This window comes from Strix uralensis, chromosome 17 (assembly GCF_047716275.1).
Source record: "Strix uralensis isolate ZFMK-TIS-50842 chromosome 17, bStrUra1, whole genome shotgun sequence".
Lineage (NCBI taxonomy): Eukaryota > Metazoa > Chordata > Aves > Strigiformes > Strigidae > Strix > Strix uralensis.
The window spans coordinates 3812391-3833324 of NC_133988.1; the positions used below are offsets into that span (position 1 = coordinate 3812391).

At 37.2% G+C, this 20934-nt stretch overlaps 1 protein-coding gene across 2 annotated transcripts in view; it reads left to right on the forward strand.

Moving 5' to 3' along the window:
* The window catches only part of MED13L (mediator complex subunit 13L), a 201580-nt gene that overhangs the window by 15619 nt on the left and 165027 nt on the right, over positions 1-20934 (forward strand). The window contains exons 2-3 of one of the 2 annotated variants that reach the window (XM_074887679.1): positions 4468-4705; positions 9899-9970. In XM_074887679.1, the coding sequence (XP_074743780.1) occupies positions 4468-4705; positions 9899-9970 (310 nt within the window). The remainder of the gene's footprint in view (positions 1-4467; positions 4706-9898; positions 9971-20934) is intronic. The other variant, XM_074887680.1, reaches the window with a different exon arrangement.

A 20934-nucleotide genomic window follows, 5' to 3' on the forward strand; every position in this document is an offset into this window, starting at 1 on the left:
CTTGTAAGTTCCTTTTTTGTCAGGCTTTTTAGTGTTAAGAACATTGCAGCAACCATAATAAGCCAAGGCTACGCATATGGGAAAAGATGCAAGAAACACAGTAGATTACATCACCTGGCAAGAGTTTTGCTTTGTTCTGCATTCGTTTCTAACCAGTTGTAAGTAAAACAGCATGTTCACCGTTTTGTCCTCAGGTTGGCAATCTTGGTTTCTATCTCAGTGAGTTTTTGAGGCTGCTTTAAAACCAACAGTCATACTAAAAGGAGCAGCTCTACCCTCCCTGACCTGCTTTGTGGTCCTCTGTCTTACGGGTACAAGCATCTCTGTGGCTCTTTTAATGAATCGGGCATGGGGACTAATCTGAGTAGAGGAAAAAAGCATTTAATATAATACTTCTGATTTTTAGTCAGTCCACCACAGTGTGAATCTATGTGAACAGGAGCACTGCCGTAAAGCAGAGGTGGTGGTAAAGTCAGGAGCACATGACTGAGGCAGGGGAGGCAGGCTGGTCCAGGACTGCTTTTGGCACCGGCGCTTGCTTGGGTTGGTTTAAGGTGTACATTAACAACAGTCTCTGCGTGCAGTTTAATGTTCTGTTTTATCTGATTGGAGCTGTCACTGAAAGGGGAGATCCCACTCCACTGCTGCTCTCAGCTGTGTGTTCTCACTCCTGCTCTTCTGTCTGCTCTAGTGATTATGTGGCTGCAGGGTAGGCTGTCTGTGCTGATCTGATAAACGTTCTTTCTTTTTGTTTCTCATCTTTAAATTGGTGAACTGATTCCATTCACCCAACAATTGCATGATCACTAGATCTAATGTCAGATTGGGAGATGGAAATGCATGGCTGGGGATGAGTAAGAGGCTGCCATTTTGGTTGCAGCCTGTGTTCGCTGCTGATTAAGCATAAATGAAACCATGTTTAATTCTTCAATACGATCACCAGAACCACGGACCATCGTCTGTCTTGTCTGTAAAAACCCTGCTACAGATTGAGGACTTTTAAAACTAGAGATCCTTGTTTGTTTAAATAAATTAAGAAAACGTAACGTGGATGCAGATATTCTCACTATAGTATGTTAAATACTTTATGCAAAAAATCTGTAGAGGCATAGAATATATGTAAGTGTTCCTGGTGCAGTCTTCTCCTGTGTACTACTTCTGGATTCAGATCTTCTTTTGAATTCCGTTTTAATTAACGGAAGGATAAAATCTAGAAGTTCTGAGGGATTAGTATTGATGCTTACCTATTAAAAATTTAAACAGAAACAGACATAGCCAAACAGATGCACTGAACCGCATCTCTGCAACTTCGACCAGGAAACCATGTGAGAGATGTCATTTTATGCTGCTACTGAGTCCAAAACCCCCAGTACTTGTCTCTTCTTTTTTTTTGTGGGAATCACTTTCTGTGTGGGTGGTCACTAGTGATCTGGTTAGCTCTAGTGGTTAGTCATTCCTCACAGTCTGTAGAATTAGACACTCCAGAAGTTTGTTAGTGTAGAATTAAATTGGAGGCAGCTCTGCTGGTTTCTGTATGCTTTTCTTGACTATATTTCATCTGTAATATGGATGGAATGTTATGGGTTGGTACCTCTGAGCTACCAGAAGGCTGCAAGAGCTTGTCTGCTGTTTCAAACAGTTACTGCTGTGTTTGATCAAGTGAGTGGTGCTGTTGAGTAACCCTTTTTGTTTGGTTGGGTTTTTTGGTTTTTGTTTTTGTCATCCTCCTATTTCGTGGTTTTTGTGACTTACCATATGTTCCTAGTGGATATGAGATACAAACATTTAACGTTTTTCTCCTAGGTTGCCTATGCTGGCACTAATCTTTGGTGTTTTGTGATTTGTAGTCATATTCATTACACTGTTTCAGAAACTCTGCACGTTCCCTTTCCAAGCTATAGATAGAGATCCATGTAGAACAGATGTAGATGTTTTGGAGAAGCATGTGTAAGTACTTTCTCTTAGAGCATTATGTAATGTGTGAGGTATTCCAGTGCTACACAGCACCCTACTGTGAAAAAAAAAAATTGTCCTTCCCTTTTGCCTCTCCCTCTTACACTCCCGTGCCTCCTTTTGTGCCAGGAACACGGCATATATGCTGTGTATCTGGGCCAGTCTCGACTATCTTTTCCTATTTGCTTTTCCATAGTTCCCCAACACTTTGAGTGGATGATCAGCGTTTCTGTCTGAGTGCAGAAGCGGTAGTGCTGCCTGTAGAAAGTCTTCAACAGGGATAATCCAGTGTTGGCTGTGGTTATGCCACCATTTGTATCCTGCTGGCATGGTACAGGTGGCATCGCTTCCACAATGTGGAGCTGAAGATGACTGGTGGTTTAGGGGCATGCAAAAAATAAAACCAATTTCACTGCTGTTCAATGTGTTGTCAGATTTTTTTCCCTTCCCAGTGGAGGTCAGCTGCTGTATTCCTGTGTGCCTGGTGAGACCTCTTCAGAGGAAAATTAAATAGGCAACAGTAAACTGAATCTGGGTAGTTCAGTGTTTAGGGAAATAGTCCCTGAGGCATAGTCACAAGAACTTTAGTCATGGGCCAGAACCCTGCTGTGCTAGGCAATATACAGGCAGAATGATGTGAAACTCTTTTAGAAGATATATTTATAAGATCAAAGAAATACGAGTATTTTTAGCTTGTGTTGTCAGTATGATGAATGTCACCTTTAGCTCCTCAGCAGTTAACCAGCTAGCTCGTGAACAAGTAACAGCCTACTTCCAGTTATTGTGGTGAAGGAGACTACATTTTACAGTTTAAACTTCTAAATGAACTAAGTTTGTGGACTTGAAAAGGGATATCCTTCTCTATGTGACATGTAGGTCTTGGAGGAGCAGTGTGGGCCAGTAGCTTAAATGCCCTTGTGCAGATGACGAAAACATGAGGAATATGTGATTTGCTGGTCTTTTGTTTTCTTTAGGAGTAAAAATTCACCCTTTTTCTTGTGAGTATTTTCCATATGTACTGTCCAGAGAAAGGAAAGGAAAGGAATGTTTACTGTTTAGATACAGCTTAATTTATTACTTGGGGGAGGGGCAGCACAGACAGGCATTCCTACAGCTCCTGTTCCCACTGCTGTGCTTTCTCCCTTCTCCCTGGCAATGACTTTTCTTGTCAAAGGTGTAGATGGTGTATTTGAGTTTTTGCAGCTTGTTGCTGTAGACCAGCTGGCTTCTCCTGTAGGACCACTTTAGAGCTGAGCACACCGGCTCTTTCTGAGCAGCAAAGTGAAGGTGTGAATACTGTAAATGAAGCAAAGGTAATAACAGCAGTGAGAATGTGGTAACATGGGTTAGAAACTAGAATACAAGCCCACTGTGAACACAGAGAATATACATACCACTCTTTTATTTGATAATGACACTGACGTTAGCTAGTCTAAAAGTCACACGAGTATTCCCCCTTGTCCTGGGCAGGCTCCCAGAGCCGGTGGAGGGTAGAGAGAAAGGAGGATGCAGCAACAGCCATAGGGACAAACTGGGAGTGGAGAGGAAGAGTATGATGGGCAGGGCAATAGAAGTAGATAAAAAGGTAGCAATCTGGACACTTCGGAGATGGGAGGAACTGAATGTGACAGCTGTGAGTATCTGCTATTAAAAGTGAAAAAAGAAGAAAAAAACCAAAAAAACAAAAAACCCCAAACAAACAAAACCACCAAAAAAACCATTGCTCTGCTGCCCTGGTTCTAGCTGCCAGCTCTTTCATGGCTTGATTACTATGTTGGCTTCTTCCCTGGTAATTGTTTATTCACACTGCTATGCAGTGGGACACCTACACTCCTTCAGATTTTTACCCTGTGTAGAGGGAAAATTCTTCCCAAAAGTCTGGGTAGCCGTTTTCCTGTTGTTCTTATTTTTCCTTGATGGGTAATAAGAGAATTCTGTCTGGTTGAGAGACAGTAAACGGCAACTGTCCTTATTCTGCTTTTGTTCATTTGAGCAAAATAAAAATGAAACTCGTGTAGTAAACCTGTAACATCTCACCATTTTCAGTAAGTGACTTGTTTTCTTATGTCCTGTAGTACTCGCTGTGACTTTCCAGTGGTCAGCTTTTGGGCTGATACTGAACTCACTTGGCCACCAAGCAGCATGTAGGGAATGGGCCTTATTCTGTCTCCCTGTTTGTTTGCTTGAGTTTTTTCCTTCTAATTTGTAAGATTACAATAAGATAACAGTAAGGTTAGAAATGAATGAATCTGCTGGAAATGAGTCAGGTTGTGGTGAAAAACCTAAATGCAGGTGTAAGCCCTGTTTATTCAGTACTGTTTCTAGAATTTTTTTCCTTTTTCTTTGAGGGGGAAAAGAGGACAATATGGGAATAAGAGGAGATTTTAACTTCAGCTGCTTAGAGCTAAATTCTAGGAATTAAACAATGAAAATAAAACAAACCAGTACTATGAATATAACTAAATTTTGAAATAGAGTGATTTAATGGCCTTTTTTTTTTTTTTCATCCCATAGGCTGAACTCACAGGCATCAAATGGCGTAGGTACAATTTTGAAGGTCATGGGGACTGCGGCCCTATCATTTCAGCCCCAGCACAGGATGATCCAATTCTGCTCAGCTTCATCCGCTGCTTGCAGGCCAATTTGCTTTGTGTGTGGCGCCGTGACGTCAAACCGGATTGTAAAGAACTATGGATATTCTGGTGGGGAGATGAACCAAATCTTGTAGATGTCATACATCGCGAACTGCACAGTAAGTTACTCTCTTTCTTTGCTTCTTGATTTGTTTATATTTTTTCTAGTGAAAAAGGAACTCTGTTGTTAAAGGCTTTAACTTGCTACCATACATGATTTTTGTCACAATTTATGTATTAAGACGTAAAGAAAAATAAAAGCTTGTAAATCTGACTTTTCTGCTGCGAGCGATCTGCAGATAGACTGCAAAATAAAACTTGAAAGAACGTGGGAGACCTATATCCAACATAATTACTTAGACTTTTGTGAAATCTGAAATATGCTGTGAAATTAAGTAAATTCTAGTTCAAAGGATAATAATAAAGAAGAAAAACTGGCATAAGGTAATAGTTGATGGAATAAACAACCTATACTACAGAGTCAGGTAAACTCCATGGCACAGCAGGTAAATCTGCAAGGTCATAACTTGCCACGTTGGTCGTGCTACAGGATATGAGTGTAAATGGAGGCAAGTTGCAACAAGTGAATGTAATAAAAGGAAGGAAGGGGAAGGTAGAAAAAGGTGACAATGATAAGTTGCCGTGATGGTAATTTTTATGCAATGTGATTGTTCTCAGTGATTCCAGAATGTGTAGCCTTAAAATTACAGAACAAGGCTAACTTTATCTGTTGTGATCCTTTTTGGCTATGACTATCTATTATGTATTAATTCCCTTTCAGTGATGTATTGTTGCTATGAGTAGACCTGTTTGCTGAAAAATTTAACTTTTAAAAGGTATTTTATTAGACTGTGTGAATATTTGTCTCTTGTTTTACCTCTCATGTCTTAGATCAAAACAATGAAAGTTCACTAATCCTGGAATAATAATAGTAATAAAAAACCCCCTCCCAAACCAATAACGAGGATCAGTTCCTTGGTTTTTGCAATAAATTTTCATCCTGGTAGTCTTTACACCTTCTGGTTACTTGGCAATAAAATTTGTATGCCAGTTCAAGTATACAGAATACTGTATTTGTCACATGTGCTCTAGATGTCCTTTATCTCCCCACCTCTACCCCACAGTTTTGGTCCTGGGTTATGCTGTTCTAACCACCTGTCTTCACCCCGTTACAAACTTCATACTTCCATGAATAGCAGATTGTTTATTTGGTAATACAGCCCGTGAAATCACAGATAGGAAACACTGTGTATCTTGAGGCGTATTTCGTGCAGGTAGCTATGTGATCATGTATAATTAAGGAGATGGCTCGGAAGTGCTGCACCAAGCCATTCCACTGACATTAATTTTTTATGAGGCACCTGTTTTGAATGAAGGCATGGGTAATATTTCTACTTACCCAGCAAAGCTTTAATAATATATGCTTTTCTCTTTGTGAAAAATAGTTTATTTAATATTTCAAATGCAGTATATGGGACTTAAGTGTCTTTTTATTTGATGGGAGTTGCAGGTGATAGCTTCTGTTTCTGTTGTAAATTGATGTAGCTTGTTTATATCCAACATCTTGGTTACAACAATATAATGCTACTTCCAGTGATAATGGTGTGGTGAAGCATTTAAATGTATGAATAGCTGAACCTGCTCAAGTGCAGTATGGGATGGAGTATAGTAAATAGACGATAGCATCGCTTTGGTACGTATTTTCACCTGGTCCAAAATTTGATGAAGCATCCGGGCAGGAGCCTTCAGCACAATAATTTTTAAATGGAATTAATTCTGAAAATTGTCTGCAAGAACACTTTCTTTTTTGTCAACAGCAGCAGTATCACACTGATGATAAACAGTCTGAGCGTAGAGTTTCACAATGCTGCAGCCAGCTGTACTGAAAAGATGTGTCTACCCTGGTACAATAGCACTGTCACTGAGTGATCCTTGTTTGCAGTGCTCTCTCACATTAAAGTAAAAATGTCTGAAAGAAAAAGATTGTACAGAGGGATGTGAAAAGATGCAAAATTGAGTTTGGAAATGGAGAAAGGAAGATTATGCATTTAGGGGAATGAAGTACGTGGTAATTGAAAGAGGAAGAAATATGCTCCTGCTAACTGTTAGGACTCTACAAGAATTTGGGAAGTAATCTCCTTTTCTTCTCCCTTCCACTGCAGGTTTCGGATTCTTTGTAATGTGTGTAAATCATATAATGAGGGGTTCACTTGTTCTGTCTTAAAAGCCCATTGAAATGTTTGTAGTGACTTATCAGATAATAGTTTAGTGAGGCAGTTGTAAAAGTATTATAAATTTTACTGCTGATAGAGCTGTCTTGCTCTCTTCAGTAGTTTTTTTTAGAGTTCAAACATCAGCATTGACAAAATACTGAACATCAAATTCTGCCAGAATGAGGCATTTATGTACATGGATTCCTTGAAATACGACAGAGGACGCTGGTCAATGTTTCATGCAGCAGCAAGGCAGAAGAAACAAGGTTATTTTGCTTTTTATTGATAAACAAACCACAATACTGAAGTATTTGATAGTTGAAATTAGTTTCCTGAGCTTACATGCTCTTGAAAATATAAAGGACTTTGCATGTGGGCATGGAAACAGATAAGTAAGTTACTGAAGCATAGTGATTTACTCAGCTGAGCTGCCATAGCATGCTGTTTGTTTTGGTATAACCTGGTCATGAAATAGGCTGCACTGGCTTAAATTCTTGTTGGTGTGGGTTGGATTGTCACTGTGATCAGTAATTTAGAGTTCAGTGACCAGAGCTTTGTTTTTGTGTTCGTACTCATACAGATGTACCTAGAAATCTGACACTGCAGACCCAAGTGGAAGACTAGAATCTGTCTGAAACGTTTTCAGCTTTACAAATCCTGTCTTTTGAGATGTATGATCTTTAGGAAATAATGGCTGTTAATAAGATCATGAATTCTTACTAAGTATGAAGTTGCTCACAATGCTCTGGATTTCTCTTTTCCTGCCTAGGACTTGTGCTTTAAAAGTGAAATTTTTGTTAGGGTAATAAAAATTTAGTGGCAACTTCAATTTAAGTCTTTATCTTTTATTCAGTCAAGGCTGTGTTAGAATTACTGATTTTCCTGAATAACAGAGTCACTCAAATAATACTGTGTGACATTTAGTACTTTTGCTAACCATATGAGGAGTCCAAACTGAGACTTTTTTCTTTCAGAAACTTTTTAGAGTTTTGCATATGAACTGTGTGGATTGCCTTATCTTTATAACATTGAAGATAGATGATTTTGGAAACAACAATCTGCCTTCTATTAAAAAATTTCATATAGTCATAGCAAAAACAACTTAGTAGTTATAAACAAGAGGTGCTAGGAACAGTTGTTTATGTAGTAGCTTTCCAAAACTCGGTAGATAATTAAATGCTGTCATGGGAGATTAAGTAAAAACAATAATTTACAGAACAGCTATAGATCAGTTAAGTAGTTAGATTAGCTAGACAGCTGTGAATTTCAAAGGTGGGTCTCTTGCACATACTCCTACATTTCTTTTTCCTGCCAGCTTCAGCTGTTGTGTTCTGTTTTTTGTTATGATTGGATTTTAAATTTGAAGGAAGACAGAAGATATTTATCCTGTCCCAAGTGAAAAAAGCTAATGTGTATGGGGTCACGGAGTAGGAGAAAAAAATTGAGTGATTTTACAAGTTTGAAAAAGTTGGGAGTGTTTTAGTTTGTGGAAGTTTTGTTTTCCCAAGGATAAATGCTATTTAATGATATTACTGCCTTAAGAGGTTCGACAAGAGTTACAGCTGCTGTACCTTTTCCCATAAAAATTTCTTTTGTAAGTTCTACAAAAGAAAGGGAATGGAGAGGAGGTAGTATCTTACTGTTAACAGTGTTTTTGACAGGAAAGTTGTAGATTTGCAAGTTGCAGTGATCTCATTTGCATTTGGTGACCAAATACCATCTGGAGCACCATAGATAATTTATACTTGACTCCTGGGTTTTTTCTTCTCTCCCACCCTGCTGCCTTGTACCCTGTGCATTCCACAAAGATTACAAGCAGGTGATATCTGTTCCTTAGTTGCTGCCTTTGCTTTTTCAAAGAATACTTATGTCTGACATTTTAAACAACCTTTTTGTCTGACAGTTTTGACTATAAACTTGTAATCTGCATAATGACTTTAGGGATATATTCAGCTTTGTTGCATCTGTGGTACAGACTACTGGAATTACTAGGAGTAATACAGAGATTATGATGTGCACTGCTATTGAGAATATTGTTTTGGTGACTGTAAACACGATCCTGGAGGGGCACTCTGGAAGGCTGTGAGAATATTAGACAGTATCTTGAAAAATGAGTAAGATACTGGGCGTTTGATAGAAGGATGCAGTTTTGTTTAAAGAACTATCGATTTAATAGCTTGTATATCTGAAATCACTAATTCTGGTAGGTATTTGGGATTGCCATCACATGTGTTCCTCTGTGAAGACAAGACAAACAAATATGAGGAACTTAGAGCATCGGTGAGAAACCCCAGACACCCATCTGTACCCTCCAGCCGTTATTGTTGGCCTAAGCAATGCGAGGCGCAGAAGTGAAAACCCTGTATTGTGACAGGTGCTTCATCATACAGTTTCAAAATAGAAGCTTAACAGTACAAAGTTCCTTGAGAGAAAATAAATACAATTTTAGTATTTTTATGCTCGCGGGACAGTCATCCTTGAAGTGTTGGTAAAGTTACAGTTAACTCTTGACTCACTCTCACTTAAAATTCACTTAAAGACGTTTTCCCCTCAAGTGGATCAGATTGACGGTTCCTTCTGTGTAGCTTTTTTGTTGCAGGAAGAAGGGCTTGTGAAAGGAAGGTGGTACATGTAACGTTACTATTTTTCTGTGGGCTGAATTCTTTTGAGCAAAACTTTTTTCTTTTGTATTGTCTGGTGTATTGCACTTGATCCATTAATTGCTGGAGGTGCTTCCCCCCAAAAAGATACTAATAACCTTTGCACTACCTTGGTATTTTGATGGAAACTCTTAAAAGAATACCTTATCTTGAATTAGGTGAATCTTTCTTGAAAGATTATTGTTCATGATAATCACAGCTTGGTAAATTTAAAAATGTAGTTAAAACTTGATCTGTGACTGGAAAAACATGGAGCTTCAGTTCACTTCTGTTTATGAATTCTTGGCATATTGGGCTGATGCAGTTGTAATCCCTGTCTGCTGATAAATGTTGAGAGGAAGAAATGTTAGCTGTAGGAAGGGTTTTTTGTAAGGCATCCATGTTAGACCATATAGTTGTGGCCCAGACTTAATTTCTGCTATTGTTTCTCTACCTGCAGGAGAACAGAGCATGCCAGCTATGTTTCCAAGGATGTTTCCTGAAAAGAATAACTTGCCAGAGATCAATTTAGGTATTTTTATTACAGATAGGTAGGGTTCCTGATACTAATGAACTTCCAGATTTCAAATTTATTTTATCAGTTGAGTCCTCTAAATTAAGTAAATGTTTAACGTACAAATATTAAATAGATGGTGTTTTTCAATATTTATTAGGGATTTAAAGAAAAATGAAAAACTTGAATTTTGGAAAAAAAATTTTTTTGATTCTGCTAATGTAAAAGAGGATAAAGGGAGTGAAAAGTCTATTCTTCTGCTTGACTTTAAATTACTTTAATATTCTTTCAAGGTACTGGGTTTGATTTACTGTAGTTGTAAGGAATTGGGAACTCTTTCGGGAGATAACAAAATATGTTCTTAGCTGCTGTGTAGCAACGTATGTTAATTATTGAACGAGAAGATGTTCCTGTCTGTGGAAATGTATTTTAAGTGTGTGAAGCAATGCGTAAAATCAAGAATAAGCACCCTTTCCTGTGAAATGGGTATACAAATTCATAGTATTGCTTTTAATGAAAGTGCTCGTGAATCTTTCATTCTATTATAAGATTATGAAAGTGGGAAGGAAGGGACTGTTTTGCTGCTGAAATTGCATTATGGCTAGCTTTGATACTCTTGAAATTACCAAAAGGTTATCTCCTCGCTTCCTGCTTTGATAGGCTTAGTTGAAGGGTGTACAAGCATGGAATGTGTATTACAACAATTTGTTTTATGTACTCTGGATAACTACATAAAGCCCATAACCATTGTCATGCTCAGTATTATTTAGAATGAGACCAGCTAATATATGGAAAAGCAGTTTACGAACAAGGAATAAAAGGAATCTCATAGGAGCTGAAATGGAAGTATTTTTGAAGGCTTTCAATTTAAAAAGAAGCTACGAATATCAAGCAGCTGAGTACCACTTATTAATAATTTGAAGTGAAATCTGAAAATGGTTAATTGCCGGCTCTTGAGTTAAGAGTGGAATTAGCAAGTAGGTTCATATGACAGAAGACTTTATTGGAATATTAAGTTACTGTAAAGTCTGTTTCTGGGTTGATTGCTTTCAATAAGATAAGTCATTTGCATTTTCTTAATTGCCTAGCACAGATTATTTCCAAAGGCATGAAAACAAAGTTAAACTTTTACAGTCTTCTGGAAAGAAGATAGGATTTAAAAGTGAATTCATACTTTCTCAGCTCGCAGAATTGTTCTGTGACCCTTATATTTGACACTGTTAATTGGTGTCCGGTGATTGCCAGTTGAAGTTTAGCTTAGACAAAATAAACTTTTTCTTTTAAGGAGGCATATTAAATGAGGTTATTATGCCATCATTTGGGATTAAGGAATTGCTTCATGGGAAAATGCCAACTCCTTTCATGCACATGAAGTTGACAAGAGCCTTATTGTGTCTGGGCAAGATGTCTTCATTTTATTTTGTTTTCTTTTTAAAATAAATATTCTTCCCACCACCCTAACTTCTTCCCTCTTTCTTACTTTAAAATTGATTTATGCCTATAGACAACAAGGGTATGAGTTGTTTACAAAAAAAAAAAAAATCAAATCTGAGTCTCCCATTTAGCAGTCAGATTGTGCTTACCTTTTCCTTAATTCTTTTCTTCAGTGGTTTTTCTCTCAACATTAACAGTGAATCTCAGTGTTCAAAGTAGTATCAAATGAATACGTATGGCATTCATGAATTCTTTATCAATTCTAGTCAATGATCTACCATTCTAACATACTGCATTTTTTCCCTTTTTACAGTCTGCAATATCTAAATTTAAAAGGTAGCCAAAAAAAACCCCAACAAATCATCTACCTAAGGGTTGTATGTAAGATATCCTAATGCTTTCTTCTTCTTTTTTTTTTTTTTTTTAAATCTCCTATAAATGAACATTTTAAAATCTTTTCATATTTGGGAATTTAGAGGTTTTACTGTTAATTGCAACAAATTACCTTCTGAAAATAGTTCGAAGGAAAGACACTGATGGAAGGTAAAGCCAAGAAATTCTCTACTGAATACTATACTTTTTCCTTTTAATCTTTCTGCTTTCAAAATATAAGCTTAGTTCAATTGAAATAGTTGAAATGTTAAGTAATTAATCTTTAAGTTTTATTGGCCACGCAATAGTTACTGTTTTTCTGTTGTGTTTTTGTGGAAAAATGAATTGGCATTCATTGTGAAACATTAATAGCTGCATTCTGTAGTGACCGTTCAATGATTCTTTTGCAGAACCATTTCAGTAAGACTAGACTTCATAGCAATCCGTCTGCATTTAGGGGCAGAATAGAATTGGTGCTGGTAGTGGTAGTGCACAAAAAGTGCTGGAAATCCAAAACAAGATTATAATAGCTCAGAATCTTTTTCAAATAAAAGCCGGAGTGAGGTATTACTAATGAATTGGAGAGAACTATTGTAGAAAATGTGCTTGGAATTAACGAGAGTGTTGGGACCAAACTGAAGTCCAACTTTTGAATGTAAATAAAATCGATGTGTTACCACAGGCAACTCAGTGAACCACGTAATTAGGTTTTTTCCATGAAAAATGAGACATTATACTGCAGCTGCAGCAAAGCAGTATGTAAAGGATTTATATTCTAGTTATATGAAAATTAAACAATCATTAAAAGATTGTATTTTTAAAAGTGCTGCTTGAGGGGGGGAAATGAAAAAATCCAATCAGTAGAATTTATTTTTCAGCAATGTGTTGGGCAATATCATCCACAGTAGTTGATGTTTTTTTGCTTCAGGGAATCTTTTTTCCCAGTGAAATGAACTCACTTAACTGTGTGAAGTAAATCTAAGTTAGCTTGAAGTGAAATCTGCATTAATAGAGCTCATTACTAATAACATAGGGTAAGCTCTACTGGTACATTTCAGATGAAATGCCACCTTCAAAAAATAATAATTAAAAAAATACAATTGTATGTGAAGTTCTGGTAATGCTGTTTTTAGCATAATTAATGAACTTCTAGTTCACATGCTACTGGATTGCAAATAGAAAACATAGAAACGTGACCCTTCTGAAGTTAACCCATAGCTTCTCTTTAAAGAGGTATGTTTTCTATTACATAAAAGTTACTTTCTTTATTTTAATGTTCCTATTAAAGGTTGTAAACCTTGATACAAAATTCTTACACCCTGATTCTGAGAGTAGTTTCATTTTGTGTGGACTTAATTATACATGTGCACTTACTTATCCACGGGTTTGACAGTAATCTGTATTACAAGTATTGGATACCTAGAAACATGTATGTATGGATGGCAATTTTAAGATTTGATACATGGTTCAGTGTGTCAGTGATCAGCCATGAAATTTGAGAAGCAGTGTTGTACACTGAGAATGAAGGTTTTGAAACACGAAGTCTGTTTCCTAACGTTTATTTGAAACTACAGGGCACGCTGAAGTTGTAGTATGTCATTTCCAAACCAGCATGCATAGAATTAAGGAGGAGCAACTGCAAAACAACTGAGCTGTAGTACATAGAATGGCTTAAGGATGAGGTTGAACTCTTACCTTTGCTCTTTGCCCATGGGAATTGTGGGTTTCAATGGGAAAAGAAAAGGGTGGAGTTTTGCTGTTAGTTAAATATTAGTTCCTTGTTTAAAAAAAACAAAACCCAACAAACCGTGTGTTGCAGTCACTCATATAATGACAACTAGAACTTGAATTTCCAGTGAAATAGTTTTAAATTGATTTTTCATTACTTAACATTTAAGTAGTTTGGAGGAAAAGTATACACGAGAGGAAAGGCACACTACTGAAATGTTTTTGCATTCTTGTTGATTTAAACCACACTTTAAATTATTTCAGTTTCAACGGAGCAGTGTAAGCAGAATTTATAACAAAGCTACCTGTGCTCAGTATGGTATCAGAAAATTGACTATTGTGTTCCCTTTAGGCATACAGATGCACTTCGATTGTCTTTGTATTCTTAGTTCAGGTACAGGCTGGTGTGAGACAAGGCACCACTTCTGTTTCTGTTACAGCTGATGACCAGGTTCAGAGCATCACAGCCCTCAGCTTGCTTCGTTTGCTTCTGCCTTTTACCATCCGTAGTTTTGGCTATGAATGAGACCACTGCTACTTCTGTGATTTAGCAGAGTTAAACTCGGGTGTTCCCCTCAGTGTCCCACTGCTACAGTTTGAAGTACCTGCCTCTGCATGAAAAAGCTGTGGCCTGAAAATAGCCATTCTTCCTACTAGACCTTTACAGCCCTTATTTCTGTTTTCTACTGGTACAGTATTTGCCAGTCACAAAATCTTAGGGATTTTTTGCTTTGGAATAGTCAGCCAAAGGGGTCAAACTCGAATGTTACAAATTTGTATAATAAATTGATGGTTGGATAGTAACAAATAGCCAGGCAAAATTACTGCCTCAAATTTCTGCAGAAATTGAAGTGTGAAGTTCCTATATTAAGAGGAGTATATTGATAAACTTGGTCTCAGGAGGAAGAAAGAAGCTGGTAAGTGTGGCAGTTTCTAAGCAGGAGTCAGGAAATAAATAACTATTTAAAAAAAAAATATTTTTTTTGATAGTTCAACTTGTTCCGTGACATTCTAGCTGCTCTGTCTTTTCTGAAACATATGTAATACTTTTTTTACAGCCAAGGGAAACTTCACATCATAGGTGATGAAAGTATCATTGTACAGTGTTTTTTTTTTTTACTTGAATGGCTTTGAGTTTCATATGTATTCTTTAATGCTCTCTAAAGAGATGGGAAGTATGAAAATTATTATTGTGTCTACAGGGGGAACAGGAGGGCTTATAGTCTTACGTGTTTATGGTTCTGGAGAGTTGGTTAACCAGTTGGGGCATGGAGGTTAAATCTCTTGGTCCCTTTTGAGTTCAATAAAATCTATTTTATGCAGTATTTTGCAACATATGTGAACAAAATTCACTGGAATCTGTTCTTTAAGGCAAATCGGGGGAAGTGTGTGTTTTTTGTCTCCCCTGTCTTTTTTTTTCTGTCTTGCCTGTATGAAAAGGATCCTATTTCTGATAATATCATGGTAATAAGCAGTGTGATTATAAAGCAAGTATGGTTTCTGTATTTGATTGATGTTCCCTGCTCTGGTTAAGTGATGTTGGACTATGTGGGTTGGGAAAGAATGATGAAAGGCTTAACTGAAAGTCCTGCTCTTTTCAATGATATTCCTGAATGTGCCTGGGAATTCTGCCACTTTAAAAGGCTTCTTATCAGGAGGAATATGTGTTTCTGACAAGTTTTATAGGTTTGCTTTAACGTGCAATTGGCTTATTGAAAGATAACGTTTTATTCTTATTTTGTACTAGCGTTATATTTTGAATAACTTAAAATTAACTTAGGAATTCCGTTGCTATCCTTAGCAGCCCTCAATCGTTAGTCCAATTCTGATTTTCTTTGAAAAGCAAAGTAAGATTTTCATTGTTGCAATATAATAAGAGCAATTATGAAAACAAAATTTTTTTCATTGTTACAAGGAAATAGATGCAGCTAACTGAACACCTGGAAAGTAAAGATGGTTGTTCTTTCCTCGTTTGTTTCAGTAATAAGTGGAAAGAATATATATGCTGCAACTTGTTAACTACTTATGTGGACAGTTACTTCCTTTTCATGGTAAGAATCACTTGAAAACAAACAAAAAAAATGGAAGAGACTGATACACTTCTGCCTCCTGGGAAAAGGAGGTGTAATTCAGTTTTAAGCCTGACAAGCCATTTAAACCTTTGTGCCGTTGCACCTTTGTGCTGCATGTTGCATTGAACATCACCGTAAGCTTCATGTGGGGAACCGTATCTCTTTCTTTAGATTGCAGTATGTTGAAGCATTATGTTGTATATGCAGAAACTATATATATTTTTGTGGTGAATTGTTATAATTTAGCAATGTGAAAAGGGATTGTGATAGGTGAAATGCTAGGCTATTTAACAGGGACACTAAAATTGTGAAGAAGTATCCCAAAGTGATGTCAGCATCATTGCTGCTGCTTTTCTGCTGGCTTGTTGGTGCTTCCAGCTTAAGTAAGGTCCTCTCGTCCTCTGTCTTAGACTCTGCACAAACTCAGAGCTAGAGTTTATACCCAGGAGAGTTTTACAGTCCAAATGGAAGAGTTCCCACTTGTCTGTTCCCTTTCCCATTCTTTGGGAAATGATTTGTTCAGGACCTAATAAACAGATGAGGTAAAGCTGAGAGTAATGAACAGCAACATGTTTCAGAGATCTCTCTAGAGAGACTTTATACCTGGAGAAGCTATCCATTGAAATGTGTAACTTCTAGATAGATAGCCACTGTCCCACATGTACATAGAATTACTGCTGAGTTCCATCCTCCCCGCCTTTTTTCTAAACTAAACCAGATTGTAGTAAGCATTATTTTTTTTATTATTATTTCTTTTGCTGTAAACCACAGTTAAGGCGTGGAAAGTGGGAAGAAAAATGTTTTGCCTGCAAGACTGTTACTGCTTAGTTTCAAAAGAAATACACTATGGCACTCAAATTCGTTACTCTTTGGTATATGGATTCCTGCCTGGCCTTGTCCTGAAAGTTTCTCAGTAAGACCACAAAATGTGTGTAATTGGTGAGCAAACATGACACATAAGCACTCTTTGTTGTTTACTTGTATGTCCTGTCCCAGACAGCTGTCTCAACTTTGTGCCAGAGAGATGCTCAGCTTTTAGTATGGCTGATCTTGTGTTTGAGCAACTTCTCAAATTAAAGTTCTCAGATTATCTTGTGTTAACAATCTAACCAAAAGATAATGCTTATAGATCCATTAAATATATATATACATATGTATAAAAAACCCCATTTACTATCTTTGAGGAAGTACCTTTTGAATTGAGTGGGAATCTACATGAGTTTGGTTTTCAGTTCTCTCCATGGTTTTACAATTATTTTTATTTATTTATTCCCCAGTAGTAAATTTATCAGCAAACCTGTGTTATATGTCCTCTAGGAAAGATGTTTGCTTTCTCTTTCCCTCTTCAGTAACTGAGTACAGTTTACATTTTGTCTGTTAACATAATACACTGAATAGGAGATAAAAATGAGGTACTGAACTCAAAACTGGCCAAAATACAAATTCTGTAGGAGGGCTATGGTAGATATATTAAAAGAAAAAAACAACCCCAAATTACCACTTGCTATCTCTGTAGGCCTCCTGCTTATGCTCCCTATATCAGAATTATGCCCCAAATATCAGAAACAGCAACTGACTTTTTAGTATTTTCATCTGAATTTAATTGCTTGGTGTAATTGACATGTAATCACTTCACTGAAAAAGTAGAGACCTTGGATTACTCATACATTGGAAAATCTATGGTAGCTATTCATTATTAAAGATACCATTTTATATAGCTGAATGGTATATACAAGAAACATGATGCTGATTTAGCTGAAATAACAGAGGGATGTGGAAGGAGCTGCACACTGATAAGGCTGCATGATTCATTATTATGTTAGTTCAGAATCTTTCATTGCTCAAACTGCTGAGCTCTGTAGTTTTGTACTGTCATTTGTCTTTGTTTTAATGGGATTAAGTAATTATGTGTGCATTTTCTTTCAACTAACTAGCCTGATAAAAGCATGCAAAACTGAATAGCCTATAAATTGTCAGCTCTTCTGTTCTAGAAAAAGTGCTTTGATTGCACTGCAGTTTTTAAATCTTGGTGCATATATTTAGATGACCTACTGAGGTGAGTAAGACTATAGAAGTAGTTTATGTAACTAATGGGTTGAGGGTCTCCCCTTGGGAGTGTGGCTAGGGAAAAGCAGATCTCAGCCTACAGTACAGAAATTTTAAGAGAACAATCCACAGCATTTTAAAGCAGAAATAACAGATACGTAAGTAAAGGCAGTGTCAGAAGTGACTCTTCAACTGTTCTTCCAAAACTCTTCATTGGAACTAGTCATACTTGGTATTGACATCTATACTTTGGCTATATCAGTAGTAGCTTCAAATACAAATTTTGCTGCTGCTTTGCAAAAATCTCTGTCTCTGTCCTGCAACTGTTAAGATTTCCACTAGTTTTTTGTTAACTTGATACCCATCTGATTTTTCAAGCATTGAATGCTAGTCGTGTATCATGTCATATGAGAAGGGGAGCATTTGTGTTTAACGAAATCTTCAGGTGTTTGGTATGTGATACCATCAACCCACTTAATTGTTTTTATAACTTCATGCTTTCTGTATGGCATGTTTATACATTCAATTTTATCTTTACTATTCAAATTAAGTCTTGTTTTGAGAGTTTATGTAATGACTTTAACGAAGTGGTTGTGTTTGCTTGCTGCTTCCTGTTTATTTTAAATATTGGTCTGGGGAAGTAAAGGTCTTAATGTATTCAAAATGATAACTAGTAGTAACTATGCAATAGTCCTCTGTTAATTCATTTTTAAGTGATCTGCATATAAGGTTTTTGTACCATTATGCTGTCTCATAATTTCATGCTAGAACAAACTTCTGTTAATTGGCGTTAGTGCTAGTCCATATGTGTCAGAGCTATAGTTTTTCATTCCTCTTCTGGCTTGAAGTTATGTTCTCAGCAGATCCATTTCTTCTTTTCTGGAGTTTGCATATTACACTTGACAATACAGTTTCTGAATTTTGTGGAGTTGTGACTACTGAATCCCGGATAGCTATTTTAAATTAACCTGTTATAATGAATAATGAATGACTGTATCCTAAAAATGATTCTTCTTGTTACCTGTACAATTTGTCAAAAGGCTTTCTGTGATTGTCTGTACCAGCATTGCACGTATTAAGCAGTCTAGGTTTAAGAACAGTAACTTGTAGGACCCATGATAGAAATGGACAACTTTCCCTACACCTGTCTTTTGAGATCTATGGAGGAAAATAAACGTTCAGGCCACCTTGTTTCCTTGTTTGCCCGTCTTACAAATGGAATTGTTTGTATCCTGGCTTCCTAATAGAATGGATAAGTTCTAGCTGAACGTTGTGTCTCTCATATCCTTACGCTAGCTCTCATCTGGCTGTTTACAGTGGTATGTACGCTCTTCAGTAGATGGCTGTAAGACTAGATGGTACTCTTGCTTTGGGGTTTTTAGCTGCTGAGCTGATTGTAACCAGGCTCCCGAAGGTGCCTTAGCCAAGCCAAGGTGCCTGCTTTTGGATTTAGCATTTCCCCCCAGCCACCCAGTCTAAGTTTCCTCAGCGTTTTGACTTGTGAAGTTGTCCAGGATGTGAGACTGAGGAGGAAGGAGTTCTGGTCCATGATTGCTTTTATGTGCTGAGATAAACAAGCAGGCAATGCAAATGATAAATGAAAGTTAAGGCTTGCTTGCTTATCACTTCACCTTGTCTTTGTGTTCTGCTAGCAGGGGTAAATTGGGAAAAGGAGAGGTGTTGTGGTATTGTTTAAAAATAGCAGATACCCAGTATCTATCTTTGTTGCTCACACTACTCCCAGCTAAATCTTCATGCTAATCCTCATGTGATTAAGAATGTTGATGATGACACAAAGATCTCTACAAAGTAGTGCTTAAGGAAGATACCCCGCTGTGTGCATTTGATGCCACATCTGGGATGAGATTATAAATGAATAAAAAAAGAAAAAAGAAAAAAAGAAAATACAACCCTGAAAACCCATGAACTGTAACTTTTTAAAAGCCTTTGACTATATAGAGTTTGAAGAAAGTTGAAGGAGTTAAGATATTTTGCATAAATGTATTAGAAAAGAACACAGAGTACATTCAGACTCAAGTTTTATTTGCCATGGTTGTTGTCAATATGTAACAAAACAGTAAGTATTGTCTCAGTCTGTTACTGTAATGTGTTGAGCATTTGCACTTGTAAATCCCTATCATATGTCAGAAATACAAAATTTTGCAACTAAATAAAAACATACAGAAACTTTGGATTCACAAAGCTTTATGCCATGTACCATAACTTTAGTTGTGGCTTCAGTTCAGTGTTGCAGCTGCCAATGTATAAAGGGAGTTTTCAAAAATGTATGTACTGTGAAAATGTAGCTATGTTTATGTAATGACAGTTTATTTAATAGAAGCTTTGCGAAGAATTTGACTGCCTGTGCAGTGTCCAAGTTAAGAGGGTGAGACACAGAAGTGCTAGGGCATAGACATCTTAAACAGAAATTACATTTTTGTGAGAGTAGTTTAAGTTTTTCAGAGGTCATATCTATATTAGTAATTCAGTGAAATAAAAACAGTTCAGTAGATCAAAGCAGTTGGGTAGAAGGTCCTGTAGTCCACACTATATGAAATCTGAGGTTTGCTTCAGTGGGACCAGAAGTCCTCACCATGCATGGATTTGAATTAGTTTAAACAATGAACCCTTTTGTCCCCTTTTGGGGTTGACGTGTATTTCAGCATGTATGTGGAACAGATCCTGGCTTCATTGCTGCCAAAAGGAATCTGTTTTGCGTGTACAGAACTGGCGGAGTGATAAGATAATAGGTGATCAGAGTTGTCCAGTATTTATACTTAAATAGTGCTGTGATAGTTTGGTTTGTTACTTGTCTACAGTGGGTGTATTGCATGGATGGCATTAGCTCCTGGTGAGCTTTTCCTGCAAGAGACACCATTTGTTGTGACAACATGTATTTGCGTTGCACACATCGGTTTGAGTGTGTAAGTGATTTGCTGCATCTTGGACTTTGTGTGCAAGTAAAGAAAGTCTGTTCAACACGTGTACAATAAACTCGATGAACCCAGGATGCGTTGAATTGATTGTGTATGTGTTACTCTGCTGGTCTCCTGCAGGGTTGTCTTCTGGCAGTCATTTATGCACACTGCCAAAAGTCTGGAAATTCCACACAAACATTGAAAGTCCTCATGTTTCAGGCACAATTGTGGGTGTGAAGAGAGAGTGCAGCCACTGAAGGTGTGTAGATCCTTACCGTGGATGTACGTTTCCTTCGTGATGCCGTGCATGCTTTTCCACTCTGAATGTCAGTATTGTGCTTGTATGTGAGGGAGTGTCTGTGTTCCTCACCCTTTTGTTAAAAGTCATCTACCCTTCTCTTTTAATGTTACT